The sequence below is a fragment of the Lytechinus pictus genome, chromosome 2 (genome assembly GCF_037042905.1).
Source record: "Lytechinus pictus isolate F3 Inbred chromosome 2, Lp3.0, whole genome shotgun sequence".
NCBI classification, from domain to species: domain Eukaryota; kingdom Metazoa; phylum Echinodermata; class Echinoidea; order Temnopleuroida; family Toxopneustidae; genus Lytechinus; species Lytechinus pictus.
In genome coordinates, this window is record NC_087246.1 from 38,823,973 (window position 1) to 38,837,487 (window position 13,515).

General features: G+C 35.6%; 1 protein-coding gene across 2 annotated transcripts in view; it reads right to left on the reverse strand.

Annotated features, from left to right (window-relative positions):
- Positions 1 to 4,740: 4,740 nt before the first annotated feature.
- LOC129279880 (uncharacterized) overlaps positions 4,741 to 13,515 on the reverse strand; it is a 35,347-nt gene continuing 26,572 nt past the window's right edge. For both annotated transcript variants that reach the window (XM_064115727.1, XM_064115726.1), the window contains exons 8-14: positions 12,748 to 12,818; positions 11,592 to 12,159; positions 11,116 to 11,208; positions 9,356 to 9,760; positions 7,969 to 8,118; positions 7,381 to 7,551; positions 4,741 to 5,596 (exon numbers count right to left, since the gene is read on the reverse strand). In XM_064115727.1, the coding sequence (XP_063971797.1) occupies positions 5,325 to 5,596; positions 7,381 to 7,551; positions 7,969 to 8,118; positions 9,356 to 9,760; positions 11,116 to 11,208; positions 11,592 to 12,159; positions 12,748 to 12,818 (1,730 nt within the window). In that variant the 3' untranslated portion in view covers positions 4,741 to 5,324. The remainder of the gene's footprint in view (positions 5,597 to 7,380; positions 7,552 to 7,968; positions 8,119 to 9,355; positions 9,761 to 11,115; positions 11,209 to 11,591; positions 12,160 to 12,747; positions 12,819 to 13,515) is intronic.

Below are 13,515 nucleotides of genomic sequence, written 5' to 3' on the forward strand. Positions count from 1 at the left end.
ACAAATTATTTCTAAATTGCTATCTTCAAATTCAATACGTCTGGTGTATCTATGACGATTTGATATGTAAACTACAATGCCACCACCAGAGCGGGTTCGGTCATTTCGTTCAACATCAAACCCTTCTAGGGATATTTCTTCATTACATATAGTTTGATCACAAAATGACTCATTTATACATAGAAAATCAATATCATTTATGGCATCTGAAAGTAAATACCTGAGGTTGTCTATTTTGTTGATTAGGCCACGAATATTTAGTGACGCAAAAACCAATCCCTTTTTAAACCGTGGGATTTTGCCATCAGATAATTGAATGCAACTATCTTTAGTTAATATTTTGTCAATTTCATAATTATCGTTCACATAAAAATTAGTGTCATGGAATGGTAGTAAACGAAATAAACAGCATGTACAATTACAGTTTTCAATACAATCGTTCGATTTCACGCAATCGCGCATGCACACTAGACTGTTGAATATGGTCTCATACTCAACGGTAAATTTTGTACACGAGCCTATGGGATATTTATCGGATTTCGGTCATTTTTAGGGATACGCTCTGATACTGCACAGGCAATTGATGCAGACCAAAATACGCGTTTTTAATGCTCTATATAGATGATAATATATAATATTCAAATTATTAAAAATGAGGAAGCAGAAAGGGAGAGGAATAATAATGGGGAAGAAGAGAGAAAAGGACGGTAAAGAAAAGAAGGATAAAAAGAAGATAATGGAGAAGAAAACAAAACAAATCTTTCTGTGTAACTGAAAAAAATCTTCTACAAGGACAATCTCATCTCAATATCAAACAATATAACAGCAATATCTCAAATTTATAAAACGTGGTTACGGTAAGTAATAACATGAGGCATTATTCATATTGTGTCTTTTCTACATGTGAAAATAAAAATCAAGAGCCCTTTTCAGAGTCCCTTGGTTAACTACACTTCAGTAGGAAAAATGTAAGTATTGCAGGAAAACTGTAATGTATGACCTCAGGTGAACTTTGACCTTAGTCTCCTGAACCAACGTATCTAAAACAATATGTACAATGAGAGAAACAGATAGATAAATACAAGTTCAAAAAAAGTCTTGCAGGAGGATTTTTACTTGGCCATCCCACATAATATAAATGTTCTTTTTGTATGTCTGATGCCCATGTTTCTCAATTGATTCTAATTCACTTCATGAACTGCCCTAGTTATAATTATACAAAAGCATTACAAAGAAAGAACTAGGACAAAGAAAACAAATAACTTCAGGAAGGTCCCACATACAGGGGTCAGACCTACATAGAATTGTACTCACGATTGCACTGAGATACAGATGCAAAGTGACAGGTTCAAAGATAGACAAGGGAGGCGCTACGTGGGGCAGGCGACTGTCCCCTCTGATTAAGAAATAAACAGAGGGGAAAAAAAAAAGAAATACGAAGGGAGAAGAAAGAAGAACATATAGAAGAGGGGTATATACAGTGTGTCCCAGAAAAAAGGAAACCGTAATTCAGTGTAATTTATTGCTTCATAATCATAAATTTGCTTCATGTAAAGTGTATCAATGGAAAGATACTCATCTCAACATTCATAGATAGAAAGCTAGATAAATGGTTAAGACATAATTGCGGCTGAGACCAGGGTTGTTGATTTTTTTGATTTTTTTAAAAAAATCAAAAAAATCGGATTTTTATGATTTAAATCGGATTTTTATGATTTAAATCAGATTTATTTGATTTTTTTCCAATGAAAAATAATGGTCACACTTAACAAGATTTAAACTATATTTAAACTGTTTTACACCAATAATAGTGGTCAAGTAGTCTTTTGAACATTGTGTATTGTACTATTTGACACAATAATCCACTTATATACAGGTTATTTTTTTTATTTTTTAATATTTATTTGCATTATAGAGAGGGACATTTTATGGAAGCCCAAGTAAAGTTATGTATTATGTATACATTTAAACTTTTGAAATTTTTATATCAGTCAGTTCAAAACATCCGAAGTGTTACTCCAATGCATGAAGTACTCAAATAACTTGAGAATTTCCAACCAAATTGACATTATTAAAGGCCTGTTAGGGTTCCTATACTGCCCTTGGGAATTCTAGCTGGGAATATTTCCTAGAATTATCACATAGGGGATTTTAGCTAGGAATATTTCCTAGAACTATCACATGGGGGACTTCCCAACTAACAGCTGGTAATAGCTAATAAACAAAGGGTTTTACAGCTTTTGTGATGCATGAATCATGTCTGGAAGAAAATCAGACCCCATTTGGTACTTTTTTGAGAAACTGCCATCAAAATCTGCAACTGGATGCAAAGTGCAAACTATGTGGTTTTGAGTTGATGGGGATTGTGAAGCGGATGAAAACACACATACAGAGAGTTATTTTACATTACATTGAAAGTATCTGTTAAGAAGAAGAGAAAATAGAGAAAACTAATTTTTTTCATAAAAGTTGATTTAAATCAGTGATTTTTTTGAAAAAAATCAAGTGATTTAAATCGCGATTTAAATCATGATTTAAATCGACATGATTTAAATCAAACAACCCTGGCTGAGACCAAATCATGATGTATTTACAAGGTAAATTGCACACATGACAGAGTTAGAACAATGGAAAGTGGTGTTACCAAATTTTAATTTGCACAAGCGAATTACGATTTTGAGTTTTTCTAGCTTTACCTGCTATCTATTCAGAAAACAAATTTCATAACTTAAATATCCATCTTTTCTTCTTCCATATGAGACCTTATGAGTAAAATATGAATGACGCATGGTGGAGAAAAAATTGCATGAAAACATGCTTGATTTCTACCTATTCGACGAATCGTTGAAAAACAGGCATTTCATTTTCCCAACAAAGCAGCAGAAAATAGGCTAATGGTGAATGCTGTTGCGAGTTGGAGAGTATGGTTATGGGAATTCAATGTTACAATCATGATGATTTTGATTAATCTTATCTCAAAATTATCTCAGTCGTTTCAGTCGTTGCTACATTTCACAGGGGCGGCAGAACATGTTTAAAGGGGGCAAGGCGAAGCAGAAAAGGGGTACATCACTTTTTAAGTGTAAAGGAGAAAGCCATTTTGGCTCGGAAGGTAGCTTTTTTATGGGGGTCATCCCCCCCCCCCACATTGTGCTGCGGGCCCTGCCTCATCTAATCATTTCAAGCAATTTCTTTTACAAGTAAGAAGAATTCAAACGTAACATTGAAGCCAACCTCAAAATCACAATCATCAGGCATTCACCAGTAACCCATTGTCTGCTGTTGGTTGGAATGCTTGTTTTTCAATAATCTGTCACATTACTAATGTTGAGATGGACTTCAAATGAAAGAGGGGAAGCATATCTTTTTATTGATGTACATCCCATGAAGCAAATTTAGGATTATGATGACAAAAAAATTACACTGAATTACAGTTTCCTTTTTTCTGGGACGCACTTTATTGTGGGTTTGTGTCGTCACATCTGGTTGGGCAATCGCAAAACCCGCCCCTTTGAAAAAAGGGCTCCCTAAATCCCAGAAACATTGGGTCCAGTTTACCAGACCAATTGAGAAAAGATCTCCCTAAATTCCTGAAACGTGTGGTCCACTTTACCGATATTTTGTGAAAATTATTAGAAAATTCTTGAATGGTCAGGTAAACTGGACCCGACGTTTTAGGAATTTAGGTGGCCCTTTTCTCAAATGGTCGGGTATACATGATTGCCCGACCCGATAACCCAATGTGATGGCACAGCCTATATTGTGTAGCTCTACAACACCCTTGTAATTCAATTGAGAAAAAATTTAATATCAACTTGCCACCCCCCCCCCCCATCAAAATCCCCTGACATGACCCCTGGACCCATTACTCTATTAGTTTTGTATGTGAACATATGTGACAGACGGACGGAAGTCCTGATCACTAACTAAGTCTTGCCTTCACCTCCATTGGGTATGACAACAATTTTATAAACAATACTCCAATTCATGATGGTTGCAGCTTATGAGGAAACCTATTCGAATCGTAATTTAGCTACAGTATATGTATGCATCTACAATAATATAGTTACAATAAATTAAAATTCATCAATCTTTCTTTAGTACTGGATTTGAATGGAATGGAACAATTTATCAGAATGGTGTAACAAAAGGTTTGTTTATCAATTATCACAAATATTTACAGTTTATTATTACCTGATGCATAATGGTAATTTCATTTAAAGGAGAATGAAACCCTTGAAACCAGCTGAATCCATATTAAAGAGAAAAATCAAAGAAACATATTGTTGAAAGTTTGAGGAAGATTGAATGAATAATAAGAAAGTTATGAGCATTTTAATATTGAGATCACTAATGCCATGTAGATCCTCCCATTGGCAATGCGACCAAGATCTGTGATGTCACACACGTACAACTCCCTCATTACTTTAGTACTTATTTCACTTATATTCTCACTTTTATAGAGTCTATCACAAGGTGAGGTGTTCTCTTTATGAGAGGACAAGTATAGAGGTTTCACAACATTATATCATTGATGAATCGTTTGTCATATGATTAGAATGAGCAAAATGGGATGTTTTGGGGTTATTTTCAGTATCCAAAAGGGGAGAGTTGTTCATCTGTGACATCATAGATCTTGGTCGCATTGCCAATGGGAGGATCTCCATTGCATTAGTGATCTCGACATTCAAATGCTCATAACTCTTCTATTGCTAGTCCTATTTTTCTCAAACTTTTGTTGATCTTATTCTTTGATTTTTCGGCTTTCGCAAAAGCTAACTTGCTCCAAGAGTTTCATTCTCCTTTAATGATCATGTACAATATCTCACAATGATCATGACATTAATATAACAATTAATCTAATAAAGCTATTTCTTCATGCAATATTTAAATGTAGGCTAATGCTTGCAATAGCAGAGCTGCTAAATTATGGAATTCATTTGAAACTCACTCACTCTAGAATCACAGAATCGGATGCTACAATTTTGATTTGCATGCATAATACCTCTGTGCCATTGGCCTTGGAGTACTAAAAAATAACACAATGCATCACACACTGGCTCCTTGCATTGGCCAGCAAACATAGACAAGCACTCTTTGAGAGTGCGTATTATCGTTTCATTCATAACACTCATGCTTCATTTATATTGCAAATAGTTTCATAAAGAGTCGTGGTTCATCGCTTTCCACACATCTTTCATAATGCTACTCGAGAAAATGAAAATCATGTTGATCTAAATCAAAATCTTCTACTGAAAATTGGCAACTGTGAAGTGAAAATGTAAAAACCTTCAACAATGAGGCACATCTGAAACAACTTCCCATCAGCGAATACTCCTTGCAGCATCATAACATTTGGCTTTCCATAATGCACTGGCCAGAGATGCCTTGGTAGCTTGGTAACCATTCTGCCGTTTCCACTCCAGTAAAACTTGGTAGACAATCTCACTGCTCCTCTCAAATCTGTGTTCATACTTTATATTATCAACATCCACATCTGTCAATCCTAGATAACGCCCAATAGATTTCACATGCTGGCCTGGGACAAGTTCAGCAGTTTCTTGAAGTAAAAGCTCAGTAACCTTTTCCTTGGATTCTGCAAATAAACCAGATACAACAACTTCTTAATCGAAATATCATAATGTACCGGTATGTTTTATTCGCACCTTGTTAAGAGAATAAAATTACATGCCCCAAAACGGTAATGTCACTTGGAGTTGATTAAAAAGTCTGAAAATCATCTAGAGGGACATTGTGACAACAATTTATAGTTTCCTAGCCGAATGCTTGAGCAATCAAATTTTTTTTTTGGTCAGTGATAAAGCTATAGTGGGTAGTCATGTGAAAAACTAACTGCATCATGCGATTCAATATAGCAGCAGTGCTGACTTTGAAAACTACTATAACTCGCACAAGATGTTCAGTGATACTTGGTTATTCTTATTTCCACGTTTTATGAACTAGACCAATACACTTAGAGAGATATGATGGTAATTCAACAAATACCCCCAATGTGGCTAAAGTCCATTGACCTTTGACCTTGATCATGTGACCTGAAGCTCGCACAGGATGTGCAGTGATACTTGATAACTCTCATGTCCAAGTTCACGAGTCAGATCCATAAACTTTCAAAGTTATGATGGTAATTCCACAGATACCCCCATTATTGCCAAAGTTCAATGACCTTTGACCTTGGTCATGTGACCTAAAATGTGCACAGGATGTTCAGTGATACTTGATTACTCTTATGTCCAAGTTGTATGAACTAGACAAACACATTTTCAAAGTTATGATGGTAATTCAACAAATACCCCAATTTGGCCAAAATTCATTGACCCTAAATGACCTTTGACCTTGATCATGTGACCTGAAACTTGCACAGGATGTTCAGTAATACTTGATTACTATTATGTCCAAGTTTCATGAATCAGATCAATAAACTTTCAAAGTTATGATGGTAATTCAAAAACTTAACCTTAGGTTAAGATTTTGATATTGATTCCCCCAACATGGTCTAAGTTCATTGACCCTAAATGACCTTTGACCTTGGTCATGTGATATGAAACTCAGGCAGGATGTTCAGTAATACTTGATTAACCTTATGGCCAAGTTTCATGAACTAGGTCTATATACTTTCTAAGTTATGCTGTCATTTCAAAAACTTAACCTCAGGTTAAGATTTGGAGTTGACGCCGCCGCCGCCGTCGGAAAAGCGGGGCCTTTAGTCTCACTCTGCTATGCAGGTGAGACAAAAATGATGAATGAAAATATTTATCTTATACTAAGAAGGGGACATGAAATGATGTATCTGATGATTCATCCACCTGTTATATCAAAATATTATATTTGTCAAACAATATTAAAGCAATATTGACTGGCCTCGGGCGATACGACATATATCGCCCAAACTTGATTTATATCGCCCGAGTCGTAGACGAGGGTGATATCAATTTAGTGAGGGCGATATATGTCCTTTCGCCCACAGGCCAGTCAATATTGCTATTATTAACCAAATCAGACATCTAGAGCAAAAATCGTTAAAATTTAGATATTTATTAGAGTTTAAGAATCTATTTTGCCATGTTGAGCAGACTCAACTTGATTAACATTGTGACGTAAGCACTGCGCGGTTCAATGACGCGTACAAAATCGTGTAGAATACCCGGATGTTAGTGCTGCCTTTTATTGCCCGCTGCATTTCCACGCATTTTCTCATTGACTTTTCTGAGCGGGCAATAAATTGGGCCCGTGGATAAACAATTGGAAATTTATTGACCGGCCATTTGATCCCAGTCTTAAGCAGGCAACAATGTATCAAAGTTGCCCTGCTCAGATGTCTGATACGGTTAATAATAAACTTTATTCCAATCTCACAATTACCACATAGCTTCTCTTCCTTTTTAGTTTTGGGTTGGCGACCTGAAGAGTAGCCTGCTGCTCCTCCCTGTCCTCTATCTGCCTGTTCAGATCCACCAAAGTAATTATTGGTTATGTGCTGATCTCCAATCACCATATTGTTGGGAGGGGAAGACATATTAATCCTATATTTTCCTGCAAAAAACACACAAACATTGATTTTGTGAAATTATACACAATTCTTTGAGAATACTGGGGAATAGATATGTGAAGAGTCTAGATCATAGACCACATACAGGTGGGAGACCTCAAGACAAGTGCCCTTCCTACCCCCTCCCTCCCCCCTCCAGCATTTGTCAAGCATTGATATCTGTCAAAAATTGATTGATATTCAGGCTTTCAAGCATTCAACCCCCCCTCTCTCTAAAAAAAATAAAAATAAAGCCCATACATCCATTTACACTTGAACAGGGACACTTGTGGAGGCATTAAAAACACAAAGAAACAACAACAGTTCTGCCATTCAAAATTTATGTCAATGGCAATATGAATGTCTTTACTCATTTTTTTTTACTCTGTGACCTACATATTGGATAGTAGCTTGATATTTACCTGTATCAATCTGTCCAGCTCCACTGTAACTTGACTGAGTGAAAGGAGGTCCTGGTTTGTTCCGAGCGAAGGTATCTTCTGGATTGGTTTTATTTGACTGTGTTGTACTTGATTCACTGTCACTTTGCTCTGAATTCTTCCTCTTCATATCTGGAGTGAATAACAATACTTCAAATGTACTTTGCAAAAAACCCGACTATGAAAAACTAGTTTGATAGCTCACAAATATCTAACAAAATGCTTTCAAACGAAGCATGGGGTAAGTTTGACAGAAGCAAAATAAACAGTCAATTCCCTAACTAAATCCATCGTTCAATTCTGGCCATATACACACAACACCGGTTAGGTAGAAATCTTTATGTTAAAGTGGAGGTTCACTCTTACAAAAAGTTTATTGTAAAAATAGCAGAAAAAATAATTAAAAATATTGGCGAAGGTTTGAGGAAAATCCATCAACGAATAAAAAAGTTATTACAATTTTACTTAATTGATTTGTGATGTCATATGGGAGCAGCTTTCCTTCATATCTTATGGTAGAAAATCAATAAAATGTCATTTTCTCAGAAAAATTGAAAATGGTTTTTATTGCACCTTCAGTATATCAATACAAATTATTTTACACCAGCCCCTAAAAGGAAAAGGAAAAATAAGTCATCATGCACAAACCATTAACATGAAATTAACATGAAATTTATGCATTTTATATTACATAACATATGGGGCAGCTGCTCGTTTATGACATCTCAAATAAAAAAAATTGAAATTCTCATAACTTTATCAATCTTTAATGGATTTTCCTCAAACCTTCACCAATATATTCTGTTATTTTTTCTGCTATTTTTACAACAAAGTTTTTGTTAGGGTGAACTTCCCCTTTAATGCTATTCACAATTGCTGGCAAACCTGCCTAAGTCAACCTTCCATAAGTCCAATAATGGCCCAAGTCGAAGCAAATTTTTAGACAAGATTATTGGAAACATATGTTAAATACCTCTTCTAAGTCAAATTTTGCCAAAGTCAAACAGATCTCTCTGGTCCCAAGAGATTTGACTTATGCAGAGTTACCTGTATTTTATTTTATATTTCTAGAGATATCTCTTCCCTATGTAATTAACTTGAATAGAAAGGATTCTGTATCAATTCATTCATCGATTCAGAAGATTTCCATTGAATTCACAAACATTAACAAGAATTGTTTAGAATATGTGTGATAAAAAATGCAGTGATGCAAGATACAACAGTGTACAATACTCCTTAAAAATCAAAACATAAATTTATCATCAAATCATTTGACAAGTAGAGATTGTAATTACAGGATCAAGATTGGCCTTTTAATGAACTGAATAGGGTACGTTTCTGGGGTAGGAACTATTATTGGACAACCTACCCTTTTCTCTCCTTTGAAAGAAATCCTTTGCTCTGTTGAACTGCTCCTCCAATGGTTCTACTTTCAGAGTTGGCTTGACAGGATGGCATGCTTCTTGGAGATTAGCATCCACAAAGAAACTATACAAGCTTTCATTTAATTTTTTTGATTTTCTATGAAGCATATCAAGATCATCATTGCTGCACACATGCAGGTAAAGTGTAAAATCATCTTCATCGGTTGTAGCAGGAAGATCGAGTCTATGGAGAATGATATCACCCATCAAGGAAAACAAAGAAGGTAGGGATGAATTGCTGTCCCAATAGTGTCGTTGCTTACTCCTTTCAAGACTCCTCATGACTTGATCCATTTTTGCTGCAAGTGAAGTCCGGAATGGCACAGTCAGATTCACCTTCAGCTGAATTTCTGTAAGAGACAGAGTGACATAATTATATGACCATGAGTTTGAACTTGACACATTTGTGATGTGTCGCACAAATCTAATGATAGTGCACCCATCAGCATCAGATAGATCGGTCATATCTTTAAAAAAAATATATCTACTATAAGCACACATTTATGAGAGGAAATTACTCGAGGATTTGAAAAAAACACATTATTTTAAAATGAGGGGAGAAGTCCTACCATCTTATGGGACTAAGTTTTTTTTTTTTATAGTATATCCAACAAAGAACTTCATTTTGTAGGTCCATAGTTTTTTTTTGTCTTTGCATATAACATAAATTTTATACCATATTTTAATCACTCACTCATGGGATTTTTTTTTCAAATGATATACATGTATAACTTTTAAAAGACTTTGTTGATTTGATATATGGTAATTTTCAAATGCAAATTTATGAAAATTTAAAACACATAAAACTGACAGTTTCTATATTAGATAATAATTAATGAATCTTCCAATATGTAATAATAAAGTTTATCTAACCGGGGTAGCAGCTTCAGATATATAGCTGATTTTCAGTTGGTTCTGCATAACATGATGTTATTTTCACCATTTCCTTTATTGTTAAGCATTTGGCAAGAAGGCATAAGGTACTATTTTTTAAGCCTTTGGTACGACTTGGCTAACCTACAACCTCCTGTTCTACCTATTAATTAATGTGGAGCGTTGTGGCCCAGTGGATTAGTCTTCTGACTTTGAAACAGAGGGTCCTGGGTTCGAATCCCAGCCATGGCGTAATTTCCTTCAGCAAGAAATTTATCCACATTGTGTTGCACCCAACCCAGGTGAGGTGAATGGGTACCCAGTAGGAAGAAATTCCTTGAATGCTTGAGCGCCTAGGCAGCCCAGCTAAAGTTGGGGTAATAATAATAGCAGGGCCCACTGGGAGAACAGTTTTCAGAACTGAAGTGGCTTCCCTGGGTGAATATACTTATATTATTATCATTATTATTAATTTCACAGCAATATATGTCTGTTTAGCTGAGATATCTAATGTTAAATAGAATGAAACTTTGAAACAGCGTAACAAAACTAATATTTTTGTGGGGCGAGTTCTCATCTGTATGAAATAACCATTCAGTCCATTTTTTAAATCTAATGTCAGAAAATATCTTCAAAGGTTTTGATTGCTTCTTGAACTCGGGTTATGACATATCTAGTATGACATACTTCATTTCAAAATGAGCCAGCCTTCATTTCTTGTAGAAGTTAAGAAAAGAAAGGGACTCTTTGCTTATCTTTACCTCCCATACCTTGTAAAGAGTGAAAGTTGTATTACATGAAGACCATTTTAATAAAAAAAGCTTTCCCTTACCAAATCTCTCATCACTTGGTAGTGACGAATGAAAGATAATCACCGGGTCTCTCTCTATAGATGCGGATTGGAATGGGGGCACTGCAGGACTTTCTGCAAAGATAAAAGTTTAAACAATTTTTTTTATATTTTTTTATTATTATTTTTTATTTATGAAACATATCTGTCACTTTTATTCTTAGAAAGTCAAAAAGGGGCCTAAGCTTTCGATCCTAGCAGAATCTTCGTCGGAGGCAAAATGACAAACATATAAAGTGGAACAACCATAATATAGACCACAAACAAGCTAAAGCAACACTAGAAACAAGGAGACAAAAGGGGCATTAGTGAGTAGAGAAGACCAATCAGGTTAGTGAACTTTTATTCTTAATCAGTACATTGTTTTCATTTTTGAATGCCTGTCAAATCCCTTTCATTGTTATCATTGCTATCAGAGTCAAGTTATTCAAGAACTGAAATGGAGAATTAATATTTACCTTGGTGTATAGGTCCTCCTCTAATGGGTCCTACTGCATATTCAGAGGCACCATGTGAGCTCTCAGCAGGAACTGGTTTCCCATTTCCATGCCTATGCTTGGCCCTGTTCAATGGACTTGGCTCTCTTTCATGTTCCATGTTGGACTGTAACGGTTGATTTGCACTTAGGCCACTTCCTGTATCAGGAGGAGCATCAACTAATCCTGTGAAATTCACTGATTGTCCGGATTCCACTGATAAACGTAAGTTACCCTCATTCTGCTGGCCCGAGTCCTGACTTTTCAATTGTCCAAAGCTCGCAGGCTTAGAAGTATCCTGGAGGGCTGTCTGATCCATAGCGCTAGATGCTTCTGGACCATTATTAGTGGGCACACTTTCTTGAATATCAGCGCGATGTTGCATTACCTTTTCAGTGATACATGTAGGTATAGAGGTGGGATGATCTTTCAAGGATAATCCTCCGATACCTTGCCTTAAAGATTCACTGTCTGTCACAGGTTGAGCTTTTGTACTGGTTTTACTCAGAGGTTTGGTTGGGGCTTTATCCTGTTCCGTTATGTTCTGTGGCTGTTTTATTTACAATGACAGAAACAAAACAAAGAAACACCTGAAACAATTAGACAAAATACCAGGATTGTAAAATGTGGAAAATAAAGATACAAATTTTCGTAAGCAATTGTATTTTTCAGAGAAAACGGATCATCAAACTCGGACAAGAAAGATGAAGGGGCACCTTTTGTCTGTCACGGAAAATGAAAAAAAAAATGCCCCTCATCTTCCACCACCCGAGCTTTACAATATTAAGAAGTCACAAAAGGGTAAAATATTTTGCTTAAAATCAGACAGTTTGTAACCAGTTAAGAGGTGTAACATAATGAAATACAATTAGTATTCACAATTTTGATTCATGTACAAGGGTTTTCAATAGACTTAAAGTTATGCTTGGCTATACAACTGATACTTTATGACACAGGGTTCTGACCAAATAAGGAATGATAATTGAACAATGTGCATATTTTATTCTTTCTCTTTTTATATTATGATTTATTGGTAGTATCATCCAATTGTAAAAAAAATTGCAGCAGATAACTTTTGTGACACTTACAAAAGATAATGAACTCTAATATCATGATAAAAACAAATTTTGAGACAAACCTCTCCTAAATAATGTCCTAGTGATTGATGGGTTGGTTTAATACCCAGACTTAAAGCCTCATCTGTAATTTCTGAAGAATGAAAAAGGAAAAATTAAATGCAATTGATGAGAATAAGATTAAATATATTTTCATAAAATTTAGAGCTGTTAAGGCATAATTTTATTGATGGGAGTAGTAGTAGTAGACACAGGCTAAGTTAGAAATGTTGGGCTGCAATAGGAGATTTATGTGATCATGCAGGGTCCTTTTTGCAGGCATAAACACCTCCATTGTCAAAACATACATTAGCTGTCTGAATAATAGACTAGAAGAGATCCATTAGGACTGTGTATTCTAGCTATTCAAGAGAGCAAGTAGGCAATTATATTAGTCTTCTTTTGAGATCTTTGAAGCTGATAATATATCAATGTGAATGCAGTAAAGGGCCCTGTTTAATAATAATCAATGTTCATAAAAATGAAATTTACTGACTTAACCCTTTAATAATCAAACGGTAATGGGGGGAGGGGATCAATTTGACACCTCCTAGACGGATCTTGTGAATATGCTGCTGTACAATTTCGTTACCACGCTACTTGCTCATTTTTTACTTTCAAGCCATGCCTATCATTACGAAAATACCCCGTTTGAGGCTTCACCGCAGTTGGGATCGCAAACTGCGGTATTAGACCCCATTTTTCATTTGAAACTCTCATTTCTCATTTGAACATTTCCAAGCCCCGATAAACCCATCTTGGCCAGGTAATCCCCGTTGTCTCAATTTCAC